This window comes from Pagrus pagrus, assembly GCF_965226575.1.
Source record: "Pagrus pagrus genome assembly, chromosome: 18".
Taxonomy (NCBI): domain Eukaryota; kingdom Metazoa; phylum Chordata; class Actinopteri; order Spariformes; family Sparidae; genus Pagrus; species Pagrus pagrus.
Genome location: NC_140202.1, coordinates 2,256,149 through 2,283,043, shown reverse-complemented (window position 1 = coordinate 2,283,043; position 26,895 = coordinate 2,256,149). Strand labels below are relative to the sequence as shown.

Sequence of the window (26,895 nt, the reverse complement as noted above, 5' to 3'; positions counted from 1 at the left end):
AAGTAATATTGTCTGCTCCTGAGCTCACCATTCAATGTTGCAACACTGTAAATCCTGCTACCAGGATGGTATTGCAATCTGATCTGCATAATCAGCCAATCACAGCCATTTCACCTCTCATCCAAGAGACTTCTTCAGTTCTAAGTAACTGGAGGTGAGTTGCAGGCTTTTAAACTCTGTGTGGGAGTGTCCTTCAGAGTTGTTTAGGACACGTGTGAGCTCTGAGTTTCAGAGTCGTTAGGGCCACTTGTGGTTTGTTGACCCAACCGGCCTTTGGTGTGGGTTGCTAGAGCTAGATGAGCCCAAGTGTGAAAGGTTGTTAAGCTGTCTGGGGAGGGAACTCAGTACTAAATTGCAGGTGGGTGATAAGTAATGTCATAGGCCATCTCCTCTGTTGAAAGACGGTCATTCCAGTTTGTCTGTGTCCTTTGTTTATGCAGAGGTTGTTTTGTCACCCCAATGTACACATCTGTTCAGTCCTGGCTGCATTGAACAGCATAAACTACATTACTCTGCTTATGCCTGGGTGTTTTGTCCTTAGGATGGACAAGTTTCTACCTCAGTGTGTTGGTAGGTTTGAAGTGATCCAGTATATGATGTTTATTGAAGATCCTCCTGAGATTCTCAGATATTCCAGTGTGCAACATAAGGAATGACAATGTTGTCATGTTTTCCCGTCTCCTCCTCTCTGTCTGCTCTGGATCTTTGAGAGGATTTGACAAAAGGCCTAGTTTGGTGCTAAACACAGACTGGACTAGCCAGTATCCTAGCTCCTTTGTTCGGTAACACTCAATACCACATCAAAAACTACATGGCTTTTCTGCAGGCACATGTTGCAAACACAAGGGGATGCTGACAGTAGGAATTATTTGTACAAGCAAATGGTGCACAGAGATAAACATCCATAGGACCATGACTGCTAAAATAGCTTGGATGTGGAGTCCAAAGCAGAACAGCATGTGAAGGAATATTATAAGGTTGTGCTGGTGAAAACTACAGCATGGAAGTCCAACAGATAAGGAATGATTCTTCTATAGCATGTCATAGATGGAAAGGTCTGCCACATGCAAGGCCCCTTCCAGGTGTAGATGTAGACCCAGACTGTTTGTTTTGCACAGTGTGGTATGAGGATGGCAGCAGCATGGCAGAGCCACACTTGAATCAACACACCCTTCCAGGCTCATTTTGCTGATCTAACTGCTAAAGAAGAGTACCAAGTACCACCTGCTGTTCATATGACAAAAGAGACAGTATTTCCATTCTGTGTGGCAAGAGGGCAGATACTGGGGAGTTTGTGAGATGAGACCCGAATATCAATAACACGTTTGAGGCCGGAAACCTGATCCAATGCAGACGAGAAAATTACACATATGCCCGATCTCACAGTGCACGGTCCACTCAAGTGTGCAACACCACCCAAGAGGCGAAAATACAGTGTAGGAGTGTTGATGAATGTTCTCAGTCATCAAGGTCATGGTAATTCTAAGAGCTGTATCGTAGGCAACTGGATGTGTTTCAGTTTCTTGAAGACCTTTCACCTCTCATCCAACAGTGTAGGAGTGTAGTGAGGGGTTAAAGTGCTTATGTGATGGGACAGAACCTTACCCACGCGAAGAGGATATGGATTCACAATCTTACCAAGGGAACTAAACCCTTGGCAGACATATTTTGGCTGTGTGAAAACGATAGCCGGGTAAAGACAGTGCTGCCAGCTAATTGGGCAGGGATATGCGCTCTTATTAGGCTGACAGGACCAATAATAATTGGCCTTTCCAACAAGGTTACTAAAAGAGAGGCAGGGATGTAAAATCAAGCTCGTCATGGAGAGGGGATGAAATATCACAAACACACACACACACACACACACACACACACACACAGGCAGTTATTGGATCCAGTCAGGAAGAGCAGTGGGTTCTGTGCCATTTGCTGGGACCATAATAAATGCACAATACATACATAATAATAGATGGATAAATTACTTGTGGTACTATCAACAGAGGTTTATAAATTTGACATAGAAGCATTGTTGGGAGTAAGTGAAGCTGCATGCCACCTCACTGATGACTTTGCAGCAAGCTTAATGCGCCCGCCAGTCCCACTGACTCCATGACCAGATGCTCCCTATCCTCTCCTCTCTCCTCTCCCATTTGTCCCAGGAGAACCAACCCCAGGCAGAGGACCATCCAGACCAGCAACCTCACCCCAACCCGGACCAAGTTTGGCGTATCCATCCGTGACATGTCCTCCACACACCTCATTCTTGGCTCAGTGGCTTCAGGATCCAGGCAGGAATACTATCCAGGTGAATCGTGTGCTTTTTCCTTCCACAGCCAAGAGATGCTGACGAGATCTCTGACGACTCTTCTGGCAAGGATCTACCATCATCATCAACCACAATGCCCAGGCCACAGATACAGCCTCCACTGCCAGACAAGCCTTTTTCCCGAGAGGACACCCCCAAGCCTATCATAGAGCTTTCACCAAATGCAAGTCCTTCTCCCCAGGAAGAGGATTTCAGCCTCACCAACGTGTAGCGGCTTGCCCAATTCCTTCCCATCAATGACCTGGATAAGTGGCCTGACACTGCGCCAAGGTCAGGACACTCCCTTCCAAGGAAGTTGGATATGAAGAAAACCAACCTCGAGTTAAGGGCCACTTATTGAGAGTTGAAAAGGGAAAGCCCTGAGATGAAAATCAACCGGGATTTGGGGGAGGCCAACCTCGACTTGGAGGGCATCTGTGACGCCCTCAACAAATGTGTGCGTAAGCTCACACAGGTTTTGGCTACCAGCACCTAACCCCGAGATTCCACTGGATACGTGTCCGCTGCGTTACGGCTCCGGTACATTTTTGCTCCGTCGTCCTCGTCCAGCAACCCCCACCAGCTGCGGTTTGAGTCCCCCAAGGCGCAGCTCCGCCGAACAGCTGTAGTTACGAAACCGAGGAATTCCCACGATAATTACATAATCACGCACGACCGCAGTTATACGTATGTGTTATAAACACAACAACACGAAGTGTTCCCGACCGAAGTATTAGAAGAAGAGCTTGTATTTGTCTCTTTTTTTGAGGTTTTTGTGCTTGTATCAACACTTATTCTGAAAATTAACCGGATGTTTTGTTGTTGTTTCGTGTCTGACTTCCTGTCTGCTCTGTGCTAAATTCGGTTGAATTGCTGCGTTGTGCTGCGGCATCCGCCAGAATAGAAGTCCTGCGTATCTGTTCCGCAGGGCTGCGGACTGCCGGAGCTGGGACGCAGCAGACACGCAGCACAGCAGACCTGGTGGAAGTTAACACATAGACTAGAGTGAAACCGATCAGCTCTGCTACTGTGGCGGAGCTGTAACGCAGCCGTAACGTATCCGGTGGAATCTGCGGGTAAGAGGTGTTGGCTCTCGCCCTTTCCCCTGCATGGAGGACATTAAGTAATACCCAGATGATCTGTGTCATCTGATAGTGGGTCACTACATGGCCCTCCCTTCGCCATGGACTGCATCACCTTATAAAGAGTCACCTACTAAGGATCAAATGGATGGATTCTTTATACCGACCATGCTGTAATCATGCTGTTGTAATCACAAATTTTGTTTTTCAATGTTCTCATGATCACGTTGGGGTGATCTCTGTTTGATGAATTGTATTATAATTTTAAAAGGTTTGCTTCGAGCTGATCCAATTATATAAAGAAGGTTGTTGTCAAGCTTGCTCAAAAATAAAAAAAAAAAAAAAAAAACAGCTCACAGCTTATTGGTTTATTTACTCAGCAATGTTTAATGCAACGTCATTTTAATTTTGTTGTAAGTGATTGGTGTGGATATATGTTTAAGTTGACAAAAAGTGGCAGTCATTGTCTTGATGACCATCGTCCACATTTGGCTAGTGTCTTGCTGCCCGGCAAGACAGATTAACAGCAAACCGGAACAGCGTTTTTACATACATTACTCTGAATGTTGTAACTACATAAACCTGGCTAGGTACTTAAGAAACCTCAACTGGTCCTGCCTTGGACAAGTAGACGTTCCCCTATCCCTACATAGTTTACACACACTTGATGTTATTGTTTGGGTTGTTTGTGATAGAATGGGACTTTTCAAAGCCCAAATGGTGACTGTTGTGGAAAAAAAATATTTTAATCCAGTGTGATCAAAAGTCTTGAGTCATATACTCTGTGTGAAGAAACTATGTTAACTGGGTGAAAGGTACTTGTTTTTCACTGTAAGGGCAAGCATGGTTAATCATATATCTGTTATAAACCTTGATTGTGTACCTATGGTTAATCATATACTTGCAATATGTCTTGTTTACTGCACACCTGCACAACTTAGACACACACACACACACGTTTTAACTTTTCATACACTTTTTATAAAACATACACTGACCCTGCCCGAAGCTAATGGGGCCAGAATAGTCCACCAATGAAAGAAGCCATAGACACATCAGGACGTTTTACACCATTAGAAATGGGTCTAAATAGGAGGGTTTTTAGGGAATAGGTGGAGACTCCTCAAGATCTCCACCAGCATAAAAGTGGGACTGCTGTGGGACTTCCGTTTGATCCCGGAGTCAGCTCGTGTTTGTGATGTTGTTGACTTGAAGAACCCCATCTCCAGTGACCTTTGATGCTTTTTCCTGACTCAAGTCTACTTTTAAGAAAGAGTTTTTGGTAAAGTGTTGCTCCAAGATCTGGGACCCATTGGGCCATCCCTGGTCACTTGTGACCAGAGATGGGAACAACAGCGTTAAAATAAAAAGGCGTTACTAACGGCCTTATTTTTTCCAGTAACGGGTAATCTAACTAATTACTATTTCCATCGCTACAACGCCGTTACCGACAGTTAAATATGGTGCGTTATAAACTGAAGCTACTCATTGAAGCTGTTGTCATCTGACTTGGCTCTCAGCCACAGGATGTGCAAAGCTGGGTTTTTTTTTTCTTTGGTGAGGGAGGAGGGAGACAACCGCATAAGTGATGATGATTGGCTAAGGTAGAGTAAGAGTTCGTAAGCCAATCAGAGGCAGTGTTCAGTTTACACACAAACCACACACGCACACAGCAGCCTCACGCACACAAACTAGCAGGAGGTAAGCTGCAGCAATGGCAAGTCCGCTGCTAACTGCCCATTGGATACATCCACATAGCATGGAAAGAAGGAAAGCAGCCCTGGCATGCAGACGATTTAAAGGCCCTCATAGTCATGACAGTATTGCAACTGAGCTTGACAACATTCACTCACCTATGGCATATCCCACAAAATAACATCAACTGTCACGGATAATGGCTCTAATTTCGTCAAGGCCTTTAAGAAGTACCAGCCAGTCGAGGAGGATGAGTCTGGGGATGATTAGGATGAGGTAACTTTTATGAGCATTAATGATGTCTTGCAAAACAGTGTTGGTGATGATGATGTTGTGATTACTTTGCCGCCACATCAGAGATGTGCATCGCACACCTTAAACCTTGTTTCATGTACTGATGTTGACAAGTGGATACTGTCAAGACCAGACACAAAAGCGATATACAGAAGTGCTACGACCAAATGCACAGCCTTATGGAACAAGGCTAGCCGTTCAACTGTGGCTGCAGAGACTGTCGATGATGTCATCGCAAGGAAGCTGCTAGTCCCTTGCACTACGAGATGGAACTCGTTTTATGATGCCCTTGCTCGCATCTGTGAGATCCCTATAGTCAAACTGAACACCATCTCCTCCAAGTTCGGGTTGATAGCCATCACAGAACGGCATCAGTTCCTCAGGGAGTACTGTATGGTAATGAAGCCACTAACGGTAGCCTTAGACATTCTTCAGGGAGAAGACAACCGGTTCCATGGCACACTCCTACCCACGCTGGAAACATTGATGTTCAAGACCCTGGACCTGAAGAGTGGTCTGCAAATCCTTGTTGACCTTCCAGAGGCAATTGTTACGGTAAGATCTAGTATTTATCTTTAAATACATTAAATACATCCATACATAATGAAAAAAATATAATGTAAAATGAAATATATTTTTAAACATACTCATAATGTGTAATGCTCTGTGTAGATAGTCAGTATAATATGTCCTTTGCATTATATATCATTGCAGGCAATCAAAACTAGATTTGTAGAGGCACGCACCGACTCAGCCATAGAGCATGAGTTCTTTTCCTTTGAGGATGAGGATGACACCTCTGCTACTGCCGAAAGTCAAGTCATGGATTATGTCAAATCAGGAGCACAAGGTATGGACAGTCTTAATGGATTTCCACTAGTAAAGAAAATTTCACTCAAATACAATGCAGCCACTCCATCCAGTGCCCCCGTAGAGGGACTGTTTAGCATGGGGAAGCTCATCTTCACGCCAAAGAGGAGCAGGCTCTCTGACCAGAAGTTTGAAAAGCTTCTACTTTTAAAATACAATCACTGGTTTAAGGGCTAAGATGGTCACAGTAGATGACTGGGTTGGCTGGGTGGATGAATGAATGCATGCATGCATGCATGGATGCATGGATGGATGAGTGTTAGGAAGGAGCACATGGATGGATAGATGAATGAATGAATGTTTAGGAGCGCAAAGTTGGATTTGTCCAAGTAATTCATATACTTTTTCCAGTACTATTTTAAAAGTACTTCATATTGTTAAACTGTTTTTGTTTTTAAGAAAATACTTGAAGTACAGTATGTCTACCAGTTGTGTGAAGGTTTGATTTATTTAATTTACACTACAGAGTTAAAGCACTTCATAGTTAAACTGTTTACTTTTATTTTTAAGAAAATACTTGAAGAGTACAGTATGTACAGAGTTAAAAGCACTTCATATTGTTACACTCTATTTTTGTGATGAAGAAAATACTTGAAGTACAGTATGTCTACCAGTTGTGGTCTGTTGAGGTGCAATAAATATTAAAGGTTCTGTGTAGGTACCTGTCTATGCAGTTCTACTCTATGCAACTGGCTTGTGAAACCCACTTTCACAAAAAAATCCAAATTCTTAGACATATTTAAACTTAAAAAAAAAAAAAAAAGTAACGCAATAGTTATTTTCCCTGGTAACTAGTAATTTTTATAGTGGAGTAATTCAGTTACTAACTCAGTTACTTTTTGGGAGAAGTAACTATAACTAATTATTTTTTAAAAGTAACATGCTTAGCACTGCTTGTGACCCAACATTAGCACTTAGCAGACAGCCAGTGCGCCAAAGCAACTGCAACAGCCTCCGAACCCAGTTAGCACAAAGCACACTCCTGTGGAGTAACTGTTGCACCTGGGTAGGTACGTTCATTAGCTAACAAGCCACTAAAAACATCTCCCTGCGGGTGAAAAATATTTTGTAAGTTTATTTTGTCCATTTATTACACTAAAGATAAGCCAGCTTGTGAAATGTAGAGAACTCGTCTGGCATACATCTCCCAGCTTAAACTACAGGGGCTATCAGACTATTTCCTCTTGAGGTACAAGTGGTATTAAGGGACAGGATTGTCTGGGGCTAGCTGGTAAGCATACCAACTTCATTAGACATCTATGCAACACAGCAGCCTACATAGACATCTATGACCTAACGTCAACACTGTTGTTTCTTCACACTCTGTTGATAATGTCAGATTATTTTTTTAAGGTTTTGAACTGAAAAATCTTAAATGGCCATCCTGTGTGACAACAACAAGCAGTGTTTTCGGATGACATCAGCAGACAGATGTACAGACTTACTTGGTACAGTGCTGGTCTGATTAGCTGTCTGCAGTCCAGCTCTTGTTCTGGATTCTCCACACTTGGGACAGATGGAGTCTCCTGATGAACCAGACTGGTCGCAGTACGAGTTGAGGGACTGTTTGCAGGACCAGTGTCCACAGCTGGTAGAGACTGGATACTTCAAGATGTCCTGACATAAGACACAGCAGGAGGGCTGCTCCTCCACAGAAATATGACACCTCTTCCTCTCTCTGTGAATACAGCGGAAAATATCAAGATTTGGCCAACACTGTCTACAAGTTCTGATGGTATCAGAGAACAGTGTTGTTAATTTTCTTTTTAAAATTCAGCCTTTAGACTGCAATAAAATTAATTGCCAACTCAACACTTTCTACAGCTACACAGTAAAAGTCCACCATAAAGAAAGCTGATTGTGTCCATAACTTTCGCAGTATTTCTTTAGCTGGAGTAAGTTAGGTCTGCACTGAGCTTTGAATTGTTTGTAACACCACTGTTGCATTTAAAAAAAACAGTTTTCCTTTTTGTGTGTCATTATGTTTTCTGTCACTCTACTGTCCTGGAACAGAGTGGGACATACAGCAGCCCTGGACTTTCACACAAAAGAATATAAACACAATGCAGAGAGTTCTGCATGGCCTAGTTGTCTCAATACGGTTACACTTTATAGTAAGGGTACAAATCATGTACTTAAGTAATGCTTGCTCATGATGATTTAATGCATGAGTTAATGCAGAATGTATCATGAATTCCTGTTGCTAAGTCACTATGACTATGTGGTTAGTTCACACTTAATAGATCATCAGTTAAAAAATGTTAATTCACAGTTACTTCATACATTAATTGGTATGTGACCAAATTAGCTGGATTTCTCTTCCATAAAAGTTTATTTCAGGACCAGGTATTTGGTCAGCCTCTCTGATAAAAATAAAAAATAAAAATAGCTTCATATTTCTACGAAAATAGACCCAACTCAGTTGTCAGTTTATTGGGTAGGCCTATGGCACTTCTGTCTGATCATTCTCTGATCATTCTCTAATTTGTAAATTGGTACCTGGCCTGCTAGATGATTTTGGTTTAGTGCATCCCCCTCTACCGTGCTACACTACACTGCTTTATACAACAACACAAATACAATTAAAAACCATTATATTATTATATTGCACCCATTATTTTGTAAATGTGTCAAAAAATACCATTGGTCTATTCACATAGAAATATGAAGCTAAGGTGAATGCCTGGTCCTGAAATAAACTTTTACGGAAGAGGAATTCAGCTAATTTGGTTGCATATCTATTAATGTTTGAAGTAACTTTTAATTTACATTTATAAAGGTAATAGTGACTTGATCATTTCTTAATGGTGAGCAACAGGAATTTATGATACATCCTGCATTAATTCATGCATTAAATCATCATGAGCAAGCATTACATAAGTATATGATTTGTACCCTTATTATAAAGTGCTACACTCAATACTATCATTTTACACAAGAGTAATATATAAGCCAATATAGCATTGTAGTATCACAAATGCCACTGATGTCAATTTGATGCTGTATTTCATATGGAATATATTTGTAGTTGAACAATATACTGTATAAGAGGAGCACAGCAGGATATCTCTGAGTTAGTAAACACATTTGAATAGATGAAACTTTTTGAAACTTGTTACTTTTCTAGTCACATCAGGACTGCGTCATGTATTCATTGCAACCCTTTCATCATGTCGAATATAATATACACGTTTGGTTAATGTGATGAATTATGACAGTTTTTCTTTATTAACTTAGCATCTGATAGCTATGGTGAGTGATTAAGTTTAAGTTTAAGTTTAATTTATTTATGTAGCACCTTTAAAAGCAAAAAGCATTTGCACCAAAGTGCTTCACAGTCAACAGGTCACAGCATAAACCAACATCAATACAACACAACAACATGATACAATTCAATTAATCAAAGGAAGAGATACAAATTATTAAATTTCAGCATTATATAAAGCTGATAAATGGGCCAATCTTAACACATAGTCAAAGCTATTCACTTGACTTCCCCTACTTCCCCCTCATCCTCTACTACTCTGCTGTGCTGCTAGTACTCTTGCAGCTCACACATGTACCACCAAATAATGTTAATTTTCTGCATTTAAGTCTTTGCTCTTCAGACGTGTCAAGTTTTTAAACAAGGTTTCATTTAGTTAGTTAAATAGATAGATGGGAACGATTTGTTTCACAAACTTTAGTCAGCAAATTTATTGCAGAAGAAATGTTAATATACAAAACAAGATTAACAAGTTGTGGCATTGTCAGAGGTAACTGAAAATGTGTCATATAAATAAGCTAGTATCAGGTCTCTTACTTTGTGTCTGAGGGTCCAGGTTCATTACTGAAGAACGGAGGTGGCTCTATGGACCAGTCACTCTTCATAGACAGACAGCTCGATACTGGAGACTCTGCTCTCTGCTTGTTGTACTCAAGTCTGCAAACACCAAGTTATTTTTATTCATATCATGTGAATCTGTCATAATTCTCTGAAAGTCATTTAAGAAGCTCTAAATAAAACAAGCTACGGCTGATAATTAGGGGGTTTGAATGTTTGTAGCAGTCCTTTTAGATTTTATTACAGCATTTCTAGGTGACTGACAGCTGTCACAGATACTAAGAGGAAGATGTGACAAATGATTTCTTTCACAAACTACAGTTAGCATTGTGTATTTTCGTAGAAATGTCAGTTATTTTACTTCGTGTCTGAGGGTCCAGGTTCATTACTGACGAATGGAGGTAGTTCTATGGACCAGTCACTCTTCACAGACAGACTACTGGATACTGATACATCCTGGGAACGGACATTGAGATGGTGACATCTTACAAGTACCTGGGCGTTCACCTGAACAATAAACTGGACTGGACTGATCACACTGCAGCAACATATAAGAAAGGTCAGAGCAGACTCCATCTGCTGAGGAAGCTCAGGTCCTTTGGAGTGCAGGGGGCACTCCTGAGGACTTTCTATGACTCTGTGGTGGCATCAGCCACTTTCTATGGTGTAGTCTGCTGGAGCAGCAGCATCTCGGCAGCAGGCAGGAAGAGGCTTGATAAACTTATCAAGAAGGCCAGCTCCATCCTGAGATGCCCTCTTGACCCAGTGCAGGTGGTGGGAGAGAGCAGGATGATGGACAAGCTGTCATCGCTGCTGGTGAAGGAGTCCCACCCCCTGCAGGACACCATCACCACACTGGTCAGCTCCTTCAGCGACAGGCTGATACACCCCAAGTGTGTGAAGGAGAGGTCCTTCCTTCCTGCTGCTGTCAGAGTCTACCATCAGCACTGCTCCCAGAAGACCTCATTCTGCACTGTCAACTTGCCTAAAACCCATATTTAATATTATATTGTATATTGTTTGTACAATACCATGTTTATTAGTCTATTCTATTTCTTACCTTTTTAATTTACAATACAGACCAAAAGTTTGGACACACCTTCTCATTCAAAGAGTTTTCTTTATTTTCATGACTATGAAAATTGTAGATTCACACTGAAGGCATCAAAACTATGAATTAACACATGTGGAATTATATACTTAACAAAAAAGTGTGAAACAACTGAAAATATGTCTTATATTCTAGGTTCTTCAAAGTAGCCACCTTTTGCTTTGATTACTGCTTCGCACACTCTTGGCATTCTCTTGATGAGCTTCAAGAGGTAGTCACCTGAAATGGTCTTCCAACAGTCTTGAAGGAGTTCCCAGAGATGCTTAGCACTTGTTGGCCCTTTTGCCTTCACTCTGCGGTCCAGCTCATCCCAAACCATCTCGATTGGGTTCAGGTCCGGTGACTGTGGAGGCCAGGTCATCTGGCGCAGCACCCCATCACTCTCCTTCTTGGTCAAATAGCCCTTACACAGCCTGGAGGTGTGTTTGGGGTCATTGTCCTGTTGAAAAATAAATGATGGTCCAACTAAACGCAAACCGGATGGAATAGCATGCCGCTGCAAGATGCTGTGGTAGCCATGCTGGTTCAGTATGCCTTCAATTTTGAATAAATCCCCAACAGTGTCACCAGCAAAGCACCCCCACACCATCACACCTCCTCCATGCTTCACGGTGGGAACCAGGCATGTAGAGTCCATCCGTTCACCTTTTCTGCGTCGCACAAAGACACGGTGGTTGGAACCAAAGATCTCAAATTTGGACTCATCAGACCAAAGCACAGATTTCCACTGGTCTAATGTCCATTCCTTGTGTTCTTTAGCCCAAACAAGTCTCTTCTGCTTGTTGCCTGTCCTTAGCAGTGGTTTCCTAGCAGCCATTCTACCATGAAGGCCTGATTCACACAGTCTCCTCTTAACAGTTGTTCTAGAGATGTGTCTGCTGCTAGAACTCTGTGTGGCATTGACCTGGTCTCTAATCTGAGCTGCTGTTAACCTGCGATTTCTGAGGCTGGTGACTCGGATGAACTTATCCTCCGCAGCAGAGGTGACTCTTGGTCTTCCTTTCCTGGGGCGGTCCTCATGTGAGCCAGTTTCTTTGTAGCGCTTGATGGTTTTTGCGACTGCACTTGGGGACACTTTCAAAGTTTTCCCAATTTTTCGGACTGACTGACCTTCATTTCTTAAAGTAATGATGGCCACTCGTTTTTCTTTACTTAGCTGCTTTTTTCTTGCCATAATACAAATTCTAACAGTCTATTCAGTAGGACTATCAGCTGTGTATCCACCTGACTTCTGCACAACACAATTGATGGTCCCAACCCCATTTATAAGGCAAGAAATCCCACTTATTAAACCTGACAGGGCACACCTGTGAAATGAAAACCATTTCAGGTGACTACCTCTTGAAGCTCATCAAGAGAATGCAGAGTGTGTGCAAAGCAGTAATCAGAGCAAAAGGTGGCTACTTTGAAGAAACTAGAATATAAGGCGTATTTTCAGTTGTTTTACACTTTTTTGTTAAGTACATATTTCCACATGTGTTAATTCATAGTTTTGATGCCTTCAGTGTGAATCTACAATGTCAATAGTCATGAAAAGAAAGGAAACTCATTGAATGAGAAGGTGTGTCCAAACTTTTGGTCTGTACTGTATATTGTTAATTTTTGGCTATTGTTGTTATTGGGTTTTTTTTGTAAATATTCTGTCCTTTGGCTGCTGTGGCAAACAAATTTCCCCGTTGTGGGACAATAAAGGAATTCTGATTCTGATCATAATAACTTACGCAGCTTCAAGATGCATTTATGTGTTGTGCAGTGTGTTTGCACTACTAACAATTACTAAGTTTTATCTGAATTGTGAATAATGCATCTTCATCTAAATATGAATGTTTGTTGTCTTTGTGAAACGGCTTAGTTACGCATGTTATGTACTAGTTACATTCCATCACTGCTCTTAGATAAGAACATAGTTTTTTCTAGGTGACTGACAGCTGTCACAGATACTGACAGGAAGATGGGATGGGAACAATTTGTTTCACAAACTTTAGTCAGCAAATTTATTGCGGAAGAAATGTTAATATACAAAACAAGATTAACAAGTTGTGGCATTGTCAGAGGTAACTGAAAATGTGTCACATAAATAAGCTAGTATCAGGTCTCTTACTTTGTGTCTGAGGGTCCAGGTTCATTACTGAAGAACGGAGGTGGCTCTATGGACCAGTCACTCTTCATAGACAGACAGCTCGATACTGGAGACTCTGCTCTCTGCTTTTTGTACTCAAGTCTGCAAACACCAAGTTGTTTTTAGTCATATTATGTGAATCTATTGTAATTCTCTGAAAGTCATTTAAGAAGCTCTAAATAAACAAGCTACTGCTGATAATTAGGGGGTTTGAATGTTTGTAGCAGTCCTTTTAGTTTTTATTACAGCATTTCTAGGTGACTGACAGCTGTCACAGATATTTCACAAACTACAGTTAGCATTGTGTATTTTCTTAGAAATGTCAGTTATTTTACTTCGTGTCTGAGGGTCCAGGTTCATTACTGACGAATGGAGGTAGCTCTATGGACCAGTCACTCTTCACAGTCGCCAAGCTGCATACTGGAGGCTCTGCTGTGTTCTCCCCTTCCTCCAGACAATCACTCATCTTCTGGTCTGAAGTCAGTCTGAGAAGACAGTTACACTGACCGTGAACTCAGACCACAGCCATGGCCTTTTGTAAACACCTCAGCAGCTTTTTAGATTGCTGGAAATGGACCTTTCAGAAAACTCCTTCCAAGGTGGAGATATTACTCTGTTGTCAGCATCTATACTACATCTGGAGGAACAGATTCAAAAAGGTACTATGAGGAAAATACCCACATTCGTTTCCTGTATTGTGGAGTATCTGAGTTTGTATGCTGACGTAATGGATTTTATATTGAAGATATTAGACAGTCACAAACAGACATTGGAATGGGGAGAGCAGTCTGTATTAAAATTAAGTTCATTCCAACTTTTCTCTCCTCTACAGTCCTCAAAACTGACTCAGTCTTTAAATAATAATGCTGTCTTAATACTCACCCTGCCTTCTCTGCTCTGTCGACTTTAAATGGAGTCTGAACTGATCAAGTGAACAGTTTCACTTTCAGTGTGCCCCCTCCGGTATCAAGAGCCTGGATCACATGTCCCTCTCCCTCTCTGTGTGAGTGCACTGATAGAATTACACAGCATAAATAATCTCACCCTTTCTTTGCTTTGGAGTCTATCGATGATTCTTCCTGACTGTCGTCTCTCAGGTGTGTTTGTTTGGGAAGAAACAACACGCAGGTAGGGTGTGTGCACGTTTACAGCACATCATTTGTAGAGCAGACTCACATTGTAAGTTCAAAGTTCTATCCGATTGTAAAGCCTTCCTGTTTGTGTCTTCAGGCATGTTCATTATCTCCCAGATGAAGAACAGGCCTATGATCCACATTGTTGAAGTAATGGTCATTATGGGCTGGACAACCATATATTTTTCTAGATTCACAACCCTATCATAATAACTTATGCCGCTTCTGGATGCATTTATGTGTTGTGCAGTGTGTTTGCACTACTAACAATTAGTCGTAAAACAAGATTTATCTGAATTGTGAATAATGAATCTTCATCTAAATGTGAATGTTGTCTTTGTGAAACAGCTTCCTTGACTAATGCTCTCTTTTTCCAATGGACACAACTTGTCAAAGTCTGTCATTTTTGCCAAAGTCATTAGACATGCTAACGAATACAGATGACCAGGGCTGAGCAACAATGGTGAATGTTGGGGAAAGTGCCCACACATCACATTGCCATAGCTGGTGCCACCATCATCTTATGCCCAGCTGCCTTTGGGATGACCAGCTGAGTAAAGGGTGACGCCTTGGCCATGGCACAGTTGGTTGGCCACATGGGTTCCAAGCAGACATACAACCACTTGATCTGCCACTAATCCCACACCAGACAATGGCTAACCGTACAATCAGACTAACAGATGAAAAACAAGACAACACAAACATTACACATCATGCTTTATATCATAACTGCAATAACAATGAAATAATTGTTAACATTCGGACTTTACTCTTTGGAGATTACTTTGATCCCAAAGTTGGAACATCTTAATAATTTCAGCATAGCCACAGGCCTCCAGACAAAGAAAACCCCATTAAAGGCTAAAAAACGAATTTGTACAATTCTAAGAAAATTTGTTTTAGGTAGCCAGTATTCTACCTTACATGGGTTAGATGATTTCATAGTATTGCCTTTATAGAGATAATTTATCATCAGGATTACAGTTTTGTCTTCCACTCTTTAAAATGGCGGGAACGCAAAGGAATATAAATTGGGATTATTAACAATCGATGCAAAAAGTATCTGCTGGTGGTGGAAAATGCTTTTAAAAACTATTCCACGTACCAAGAATGTTACTTACAATAAAGTTGGTAGGACATACTGATTTATGTAATGTGCAGATATAGGACCCAAATGCAGCACACAGGAAACCAGGAATAGTCGTTTGTGGATTTGAATGATAAGACTCGGCAGGATCAGAACAAGGTGAGCTAAATTAGTCTCTGGTGGATTCACTGATATTACAGACAGAATCGGGCAGGATATTTAATATTAATAATTTTAAATTATCTTAATTTTGCTGGTTGTTGCTGTCACGCAATATGTAGTGTGGTTCGGTCCATCACTGCAGAGGCTCTGATACTGCACAGGTGCCTTTTGAGGAAGTGACGGATGCCACTGTGTCACCACTGGCTGCTAAAGAAATACCCAGAGATCTTATCATGAAGTTGCTTTTTCAATGTGCAAGCACAGCTGCCTTAATGGCAGCAGAGGAAGAGTTAAGATTCATTCCAATATTAGGAATCCCAGCAGCAATGGGCCTCTCTTATGACAACCTAGAGAATTCAACACTTTCCTCAACATGCTTGCTGAGGATCACAGAGGGTGTTTACAAAGTGCCCTAGGTTTGAACACCCCAGTGTGAAATTTGAAATGGTAAATTGACTTTCTATAGCTCTTTTTCCACTCTGACTGCTCAAGGCGCTTTACAACACTTGTAACATTCACTCATTCATACACTGATGCCATGCATCATCAGGACTAATTAGGGGTTCAGTATCTTTGCTCAAGAATATTTTGATGTGCAGCCAGGGGATCTGGGGAATTTGAAGTTGCAACCTTCCGATTATCAGACAACCCGCTCTCCTCCTGAGCTAAAGGAAGTGAGTAAATGGTCGCTATATATGAAGTGGTCATTTACTGACAAATGCATATTTGAAGAAAAACATTTTATATCTTATTAGCACATTTAAGCATGCCTCTATCCTTTTTAATACAGGATTTTTTTGATATGAAACTTGTGCTATATCTTTTGAATTATTTCTGTGAAAAGCTGGGTAATTAAACGTCACATTTCAGTACTTTGTGCAAATCTAATGCAAGATGTTTGCTTAACTGATATTTTTATGATCTTGTTATTAATACTTTTGAGTTTCCAAATGAAATTCTTCATTAGAATGAGCCGACAGTTTTAATGCGTTTCTGTATTTATAACATGCAATTCTCAAACAAGGACAGAATATAAGAAACCTCAGTGTCTTTATTTGATTGTTTAATTTCATAAGCTCTTGACCAACAGTAACGAGAATTGACAGAAGACTGGTGACTGTTTACTGCTCCCTGGTGGTGACAGTGATGAACTACACCAATATAATTCAAAAGTAGTAAGATATTACTTTTAATGTTTACCATTATTTGTATCACTACTGTATCATCTTTTATTGTGAATAAACATTTTACTACTAATATCGATATTATTCATGATACATTTGTTATCAAACTGCTACTGTACCATAGAATGCATTCTAATACAATGTGAGCTACTGCACCTCCACATTCTTCATTGGGCACAATACCAACATTATATCCACCTCTATTCAAGTATGTGGCGGACGATATATCCACTGCCAGTTTTCTTTTATATTTAAAGTGTTACGGTGAGGTTATTTTTAGGACCCACATGCAGAGAATGGAGACAGGAAGTGAGTAAAGGATTTATTTTACAAACTGATTTCCAGAGGGTAATGTGGAGGAAGAGACCAGACTTGCAGGCAGGCAAGCAGGGTTGACTGGAGCCGGCATGGAGGAACACAGGAGAGCGGGCAAGCAGGACGCCGAACAGAACCGCGCTGGAGATTTCTGCAGGAGCCAAAGACAAGGGCGTCAGCGCAAAGGCGAAAACACAGAAAACACGAAACACTCTGGAGTGTATAGAAAACACTAAATAATGGCACTCTGAAGCCACCGTATGGGATGCAATGATCTAGCGCCGAAGTGGTGGAGAGACCAGGTAGATAAAGCCGGAGGGTGATGAGGTGATCAGATACAGGTGCGCCACTCTGCTGCTGCTGCCACGCCCACAGACACACACTCAGGAGCAGGTGAGGGAGAAAAGGAGGGGGAAAGCAGACAGGGAGAACAGAACACAGGAAAACAGAAAAACAACCACACTGCCACAGTAGCACCGTGACGGAAAGTCTTCACTGGTTGTATTACAATGATACTCTCTCTGTTTGCCCAAAATTTAAGATTCAGTCATCATCTACGCACATGCCAATGGAAGTTAGGTGAAGTTTCGTAGTCACCCTTCATAAAACTGAAATCTTCACTTAATATAAATCATTTGTGCCTATTTTTATCAAACTTTTACACAAAACTGCTTGAGGCTGAAGGGATTGTGCAATTGTTTCATGGTGTTTTTTTTTATTATGGGGTGGGTGCAGTATTTGTTCAGTTTATTTCCTTCAAATGCTTGAAGTATTGCAGAGATGATGCCTGTATCCATATTTTCTTTTCTTTCTTTATTTAATTTTTTTTCTAGACCATATGCAAAAGCTCCAAGTATTTTTAGTAATTAATCTTTCAATCTTTTCCTTAAATACTGTAAGCGGTTAAGAGTTTGGTCAATTAAAACTGTTGGGCATATTTCTTGATAAATGACTTAAACCATTATTTATATTTATCAGTGTTTGTTGATGTACAATCAACCAATTGATCAACGAAGAATCACAATTTCTACCACAACAATATAAGCCTATAGAAATACTACATTCTCAGCCCGCATCATTCACATGCATCATCACCAAACACTCATCTCAATAAATGATTGTGAAGGAAAGAATAAACACTCAGTTGGAAGGGACAAAAGTTTATTGTAACCCTACAAAAGACAAAAAAATAAAATAAAATTATAGAAATGAAAAAAAAAAAAGGATTCTTATTCTTATACATGTCTCAAAACTATCCATCATACTCGGACCACAGTTTAATTATTCATATTCATATTTTTTATATAACATTTTGTAATAATGCGCGTGTGTGTGTACATACAAAATATAGCAAACTAAATAAGGCAAATAAATAGAGGTACAATTTACAGGAAAATGGAACATTCCTCAATGTTGTGATCTTTTTTTAAATCTTATCTCAAACATCAAGAATGGTGTACAAAATGCTTTTTTCCAACTGTACATCGGTGGAGAATACTTTTTGTTTCCAACCATAAAAATACTGACTCCTCACAATTATACAACCTCTAAAACTGGGTGCAACTTTTCTCAGGTAGTACAAATTGTCGTCTAACAGGTGTGTTCCATATTGCAAGCAATTTTCTATTAAAGGTTAAAGTCAACACATCACACTTAGTGCACCCTTCTTTAGGCATGCAGCTCATCGCCAAGTGCATGATTTGACACAAATGTGGTGATTTAGAAAACATTAAACTTTTTTTCCTTTACACACCAAAGCAGGTGACACAGGCAGGTGATGATTTAAACTCAATACACTCCTGTTATGTATGAGTGTTACCTCTTTGTGTCCCCACACATCTCTGTCATCCATTAGACTGACTATAAATGTGTTTCCAGCGGCCCAGCCGGAGTCCCGAATCTCACTTGCCCTTTTTCTCTCTTTCTTCTTCACACCATGTTTTTTTCTTTTTGCACCACTCTTTTGTTGCACCCTTCTCATTTCTTGAGGGATCTAAGCCTTCAAAATGGTGCTGCAAATGGGAATGTCCCATAATAAAAGTGCATTGAACAAGCTACTAATTTCAGTCCTCTGATTTCCATCTGTACACCCCAAAATCAGCCAGTCAATGGCCAAATAAACATCCAAACATGTAACAACATAAACATGTAATAATACTGACAATGTTGCAATACCCCTCAGTTAATAGTATGCAATACAATACAGGTTAAAGCTCTGGATTAAGAGTTTAATGGGTCTGCCAAAGTGTGATATACTAACTCTGATTAACTGGAAAGACAAAGGAGCAGAGGTTAGGAAACAGAATAGCTCAAATATACATGAGATGCTGGTTAAAGAATAGGCAATCATATGTCTTTTTCCCCTTTCTATAAAAGGAACCTCTCTGAATCTATTTGGTGTACCAGTTAATCTCTAAAGTGTTGGACATGGGACCTCAAAGGCCCTTTCTGCACTCGTTTCTCTCTGCTTCAATTTGAGGAAAAATGACTGGTTTAAAAGAGGGAGAGGTACAGGTAATAGGTCAAACTTCTTGGACCTTTAGGAGACTTTGGTGACTGATTGTGCCTTGGGTCAAGTGCCTCATCACATTTTGGAGACATGATTTTAACTGCTTGTGACATCAGGTGTGACACAAAGTGCTCCATCTGAAGCCACAAGATGGCGCCATTGAATCTAATTCTAACTGTCAGCTGCAATTCATTGTACATGAGAAAGCCACAAGCTCTAAAACATAATAACAATGGTACATGTGTGATAACAGGGTCAGAGGCACTTAAATATGTTTCAGAACAGAAAGGCTGGCAGTAAAGGAACAAAGACAAACTTGGATAGCCATTACTACTGCAGAGATCATCATGACATACATAGTGGATGTTCAGTGATAAGTCTATCAGTTTGTTCAGAAACATTGCACATTAAATAAAAACTGATGTTCGGCAACTCATCATTTTGTGACACACAACAAGTGCTTATTGAGTCAATTTAATTTAATATGAGGAATGGAGAAAGGAACTGCAGTATGAGTCCTTGGTGTTGACCACAGTGTTACCATGAGAACAACCACCTGCAAACTGAACCAGGAGCTGTTGTGCAAATCCTTTGGCCTATCAATCTCAACCAATCAATTTGTACTGTAAGTAATGGATATATTAAAAAACATGAAGCTATGAAGAAGAAGCGTTAACTGGTGTCCCTATTTTAATTCTGGAATATTAAATAAATGTGCATGAATGGGTTGACAGAGGAGATTAAACACAGGATGAGCCAATTTTGTCAATTAGCACTGAAATATTCCCACTGGAGTCCTTGAACTTCATGTGCGTATTGCCCTCTACCTACCTGACATGATGTTCAAATGTGGCTTATGATTCATGTTTTTAACAGATCATTCCTTTCATTTGATGTCCCAAAATGCTGTGTGAAACCGGCTTCCTCATCTCCATCAGAACTGACCAAGAGTGGAGTGGAGTGGAACCTGGAGCAGTGGAACCTTCAATCCAGGCTTAAAGCCTTCTCTGTGGGTACACTTCCTGTAGCAAGCTACTGTATGTCCATCTTCAAGAAGATGTACAGGGTGTTGTAATGAAGCGAGCCTGTACATTACATTGCAGCCTTTGTCATAGCTACTGCTAAGGTTTTAGAAATACAAATATACATAAAACAAACTACAGTGAATATTTTGAAAATGTGACTGGTTGGCTACAGTATGTCGGTCTGACTATTGTTTGGCAATAGGTTGCCCATAGCAATACCATAGTGTCTAGCCATATGTAAACAAATGTGTGAGAAAAGCTGGAAGGAAAGATGAAAGTAATGATTGTTTTCTACAATGCTTTCTGAGGCAAACCCTCTTCTTGTTAGTGCCCTTAATCAAGCCACAATAAGAATTTCTGCACCCTTTAAGTGCTTTGTTGAACCCTGACTTTGCAAATACAGACTTATCACATGGTGTGGTCCCTCATTAGAATGTCAACTAAAATATGAAAAATGCACAGAAATACTGCATGAGCCTAAATCTTGGTAAAAAAGTAAACAAACCCTAGTTTAATTGGAGAAATCTTCAACTGCACTGACAGCTCTGTCCAGAGACCACCTGTTTTAGCACCAGTGGAACAGATCCTACAGACACTATCAATGAGTAATAAGAGGCCTAATGAGAACTGCTAACATGGTCTACATTTTAGTTGCACTGATTCAGATGGGAACCATTCACACAGACAGCTGAGCAGGGAGAGCACTGCAAACTGCAGATTGTGCCCTGAAGTTGAAATTCATATATGGCATTCCTTCATTATCTTTGTTATAGATAAAGGTAATTTCAGTACAGAGGACTTTTTCCAGAGGACACTGTGGAACCCTAGGAGTGTTACATTTTTTTCAGAAAAGCTACAGTGCAAACAAGATGTGTGAGAGAAGGATAAGCAATTATCTTTTTTTACATGGCGCAAAAATGTATAAGAAATTCACTTCAACAGCAATGTGAACTTGCAACACCAACAAATAATGCATTGCGTGTACAAAACCCCCAAATGCCATGAAAACGTAAAAAAACCTCTACATCTTTGCAATTAGCTTGTCTGCATCTAAATATAAATATATATCAATGCCTAACTGCAGCATGTTTTGTATTAATACATTTACATTTGCTTTCTCTTTGCTTTGGCACTGATTCATGCCAGAACAATGCTTAAACCATTGGGTAGTGTAGGTGAGGCTTGACCCTCGTGGCACAGTCATCGTTTTGTCAGGCGGATCAAGCTGAGAAGATTTCTTCCTTGAGAAGAGCTGGAACTGAAATCGCAGCTCGGGATGTCCTCTCTGGGAATGCTGTGTGCTGGAGAAGGACACTGGGATGAATCCTCTGTTTTGAAGCGATAAGAAAGGAAGTTCATGAATATCTACCTTTTCTGTGGCTCAAGAGTCTCTTTTCTGGGGGACACTTGGAGCAACCATTACTGTGGAGGTTATGGCTTAGTTCCCCCATCCCACCTTCTTTTTCTGTTCTTTTTTCAATCATTTCTCTCCACCTTGTGTCTATATACAGTGTGACTGGCTGATCCCAATGTCCTGTGTGTTTTAGAGCCAGTTAGCAAAAAAGACAGGGCTGCTTCAGCACCAAGGAACTTACTGGGGAACAGCAAAGTGTTTGTGAGGAAAAACGAGCAGTGAAAAACAGTGGATGATAGAGAGTTGGAAGCTTGAGCACAGTGTTAAAAGGATATGGTCAAAAGTTATGGGATAATGTATCACAGTGGTCTGTCCGTCCATCCATCAATCCCAACTGCTCTTCTTCCACATCAGGACAAACGGGTTGGAAATAGCTTTACAAGACCAGTCAGAGGAGAGTGTGGCATCCTTCAAAACGGTGTGGCTGTCCATACATGTAACTACATGTCTAGTTCAGCAGTTACTTACATCCTCTCCAATGTCAATGGTCACCGTTTGAGTACCTGGACTAAAGGTGATCAGCGATCTACACCACGGCAGAATTTAGGCATCAAGTCTTTTCTTTTTCCTTCCTTATCTCGACCTAGTAGTTAACCTTGGTGACAGCTCGTTCGCGGCCACCACCCTCCACCAGCTGGTTGACTGAGCGTTTGCGGTTCCGCTTAAATTTGTTCAGGTCCTTGTCGAAGACCTCACCGGAACGCAGTGCTGACACCAGATCGTCAAATTCCCCGCCGACCTCTTCTGAGGCGCCGCTCTTCTTGGCCCGCCGTTCTCGTTCCCTCTGCTCCTTGAGCTGTAAAATGGAGACAGGAAGTTTAAGACAGAAACAAACAGGAGCAGAGAGTAAAACACCTTTAAGTGTTCAAACACTCGTAATGAAATTTTAAACCGGGAGTTATTTGTTGGTGATGGTTTAATAACACAATAAAAACAAAGTAAGGCTAAGTTCAGACTGACAGCGTGATTTTTTGGGAGGCGAGATGATGGATGTCCTTTTCTGTGTTGGAAGGCAGAGTAGTTACTGACGTCTACGATGTTACCGCAGCAACCCATGCAGATAGGTTAGTGATGTCTGGACACAAGATTCTAATCTGATCACTTGCAAATAATAGTGTGGTCAGTATGTTTTAAAGACTTGATCTGGGAAAAAAAAAAAAAAAAATCAGATTTGCCTGCAGTCTCAGGTTTATACTCTAAATGTGTTACTCACCATGGCCTCCATTCGTGCTCTCCTCTCCTCCTCATCTTTACGTCGCTGCATGTTCTCCAGGTCTTGCCGTGCTTCGCCGAATGACTGCAAGAAGGTGTCGAAGATCCCGAAGAACTCATCGGGCTGCATCCTCCCTTCTTCCTCCCCAAAGTGCTTAAGAGAATTGGTAAACTGCACAGAGATAACACATGCATAATTTTTACATTTTGATATCAAGTGACCAAAAAGCTTGCCTGTGAACAGCTTTTGGGAGATTAACATGGACATAGCTGAAACATACACCAAAACCGAATGTAGTGTATTATCTGCCATGACCAAGATCTCTCATAATTTCTTCTTCTAGTGATAGGCACATGTGAGCACATGCCTTTGCATGAATATATATACACACACACACACACACACACACACACACACACACACACACACACACACACACACACACACACACACACACACACACACACACACACACACACACACACACACACACACACACACACACACAGAGAACGGGAGAACGATTGCATGATTTGACCACCGTATGTCCACCCTGTTCAGGCCAAGCTGTCCAGTGGTCTGTGCCAGGATGATGCTTGCAGCCAAACCTACTCTACATTCCTCCACACAGCTTTCTGTATACAGTAAAAAACAGATCAAGGTCCAATATCCGCAAACGTAATCTAATACTTAATATGTACAATTTCATTGATACACAGAGGTCAGAGTCAGTTGTTTCCATATCCTTTAAAATGGTATACTATGGAGTATTTCCCTAAAAAGTAAAAAAAAAAAAAACAACAACAAAAAATACAACAACAACAACAAAACACAATGGATGGACTCAGACAATAGTAGTGTCTCTCAATAATCACTTATGACCCATTCAAAGTGCGTGGTGGTCTATTTTTTGTTTTGTTCGTTTTGTACATTTCAGGGCATAATCAGTCCCATTTCCACATCGTGAAATATTGAGGCTTTGTGTTGGAGAGCCACCAACCCAAAGCATCAGCATTTGGAGACCTAGGAATAATACTTGAGAATCATCTTTCCTTCTGCATAATCGCTAACTGCACCTTTGAATGATGTGTTCACAAAAGCAACAAATGCTGCATAGTATGATTTTAAGAGGAAGAACAGAAATGATCAGCTAAATGTATTTAAAGCTGCATTAATTATTATATATTTTGGCCACCCGGGGGCAGCGGAACATGCTGAAAACCCTGTGTCGACAAATAGTCACTGTATAAAGTTGTTATGGCAGACATGTTCATAAACAACTTGTGGACATGTTGCCTATTTACACATCCATCAGACAAGCAGCAACATTAGCGTTCATTTGGATTCTGATCTGACTCTCTTTTCATCACTGTTTTGGTTTCCACCATCTCCAAGAAATACAGGAACTAGATCTTTAGCTCCTAAATGTTCCAGTGCAGAGCTCAACTAGAGGTTTTTAACTTCAAAGTCAATACAACTGAGAGGAACTGCAGAATTGGGTGTTCCTTCTCTGTGGGTTCATCACTGTGGTAACCCCTTTCACATTTTATGCAGTAATTTGTTGTATTATTATTTTTTATAGAAATATTGGTTAGTGCAGCTTAAAATATTAAAAGTAAAAGTACTAATAGTGTAGATGGCCGCTATCAGAGGCTTTGGAATGAAAAATATGACAGCTACTGGACTTTTTAGTACTTGTGTTTATCTTTTCCACAAATGCTTGTTTGTCCATCTTAACTTTTGTTTTGCCACATTTGCAGAGTGAAACATTTAGATTGCACTGTGGAACTTTCAGTGGATTTAAAATCATAGGAAGCACATCATCAAGTTATTAATTGTGATATATATACATAATATGCATTCACAAGTAAGTAACTGTGCTGGATGACCCTGCAGGCCAACATCATCTTCAAGCACCAGTCTCTACTGCACTATACTCTGTTCTATTGTTGTCCTATGTTGGAGTAAATGTACATAAAACATATCATTTTAGTTTATAGAAGACAAATATACTGCATGTGGTTGTAGCGTTGTGATATGAAGGAGTTGGGGCTCGCTCTTTTCTGAGGATACAAAATCCTCCTATCATTATGGGCTGGTCACCATGGCAACCCCCACCATCATTCCTCTCCCTCCTGTAATTATGTGTCTGGTCAAATCTGTTTCCTCTCGTCCCCTCGGGTCTGTGTTAAATGAGTAAACACACACATGCATACACACGAACAGAAATGGAGAATGTGAAGTCACACAGATTTAGCTCACCTCACACAGACATAGTACACAGTGCTGCACTCTGTGAAAGGCTAAATACTTTTTTGTCTTGACAGAGTTTTTTATATGTCCCTGCCCTTTGTGTTCAAATTTGTATTTGTTCGATTGGAGACATTGTCAAGCCTTTGGTTTTGAAAATCCACTGAATTTTACTGGCTGTTTCAAATTACCTCTGGTTAACACATCATGGATTTGGACTCCGCAACCACTGCTTAAATCCTGCCAATTATTCAGAGGTATTATGACTGCTCTGCATGTCGGAACTTGCTATGAAAATACACTCATGGGATACCTAATTAACTAAACTACATACTGTATTTTTACAAATAACATTAAGCACAAAATTGTTTTTATTCAGCACGAAGACCTTTGTACAGGGAGAGAGGGACGTCCTCAAACAATCAATAAGGTCCCATTGATCCCTCAGCCTCTGTCCTCCACCATATCAGTCTGGCAGCTACGCTGTGCCAGCTTATTTAGTGCTGCAATAAAGAAGTTGAGAGATGGTCTAATAGTTGAAGCATTATGAATTAGCAGCTGTGAGGTGGTACATTCAAAGTGGGCAAGTGAAAAATAAGTAGAAATGAACACGGGGGAAAAAATGTTGCAGAGAAAATGCAGTATATCAGTTTCTGCAGAGCTTTGGTTAGATGCACCTGTATAAAGGGGTCAGCAATTTCAACTGCACAAAGCATGGAGACAAAGATTCCATGTGTTGGTCACATGGTTAAAAAACAAATTATGCTCTATTAGAGAAAAAAATCAGACTTGGGTTAGGGTTAATACCATTAGATATATTTCTATAGATATAGTAGTTTTGTACAGACAGTCATGGTTCCCAGCGGATACACTCTAATGACTTTTGTGATCCTCAGAGATACAGATACATACCGCTGTCATGTGGGGGACATGACAGCGGTATGTATCTGTATCTCTGGATGTATATTAAAAAGCTAGCCAATGCCCTAATTTTTATCATCAGGTCGAATTTATGATTTGTCCAATACTTTGTTTTATAAATAAATACCTGCAAAACTGATGACATTCCCATCATTCTCAGCTTTACTTTGTGTTAAGTGCTTATTAGCAAATGGTGAACATTGTAAACATTATACCTGCTAGATATCTGCATGTTAGCATTGCTGTTGTGACCACGTTAGCATCCAACTGAAAGATCAACTTGCTTGTGCGAGTTGAACCATCATTATGTGTGTTATTTTTGTCAAAATTACATCACTGCTGTGTGGCAAATCAATCCACAGTTTGCAATTACACTTGTGTGA

The 26,895-nt window shown here is 40.6% G+C and overlaps 1 protein-coding gene and 1 long non-coding RNA gene across 10 annotated transcripts in view; one reads left to right on the top strand and one right to left on the bottom strand.

Annotated features, from left to right (window-relative positions):
• The window catches only part of LOC311273516, a 42,207-nt gene extending 39,573 nt beyond the window's left edge, over positions 1–2,634 (top strand). The window contains exon 3 of the long non-coding RNA XR_014624672.1: positions 2,160–2,634. This is a non-coding gene — a long non-coding RNA (uncharacterized lncRNA). The remainder of the gene's footprint in view (positions 1–2,159) is intronic.
• A 15,696-nt stretch (positions 2,635–18,330) lies between these two features.
• The window catches only part of daam2 (dishevelled associated activator of morphogenesis 2), a 120,681-nt gene continuing 112,116 nt past the window's right edge, over positions 18,331–26,895 (bottom strand). For all 9 annotated transcript variants that reach the window (XM_084380458.1, XM_084380460.1, XM_084380459.1 and 6 more), the window contains 2 exons: positions 23,342–23,512; positions 18,331–22,924 (listed from right to left, as the gene is read on the bottom strand). In XM_084380458.1, the coding sequence (XP_084236584.1) occupies positions 22,712–22,924; positions 23,342–23,512 (384 nt within the window). In that variant the 3' untranslated portion in view covers positions 18,331–22,711. The remainder of the gene's footprint in view (positions 22,925–23,341; positions 23,513–26,895) is intronic.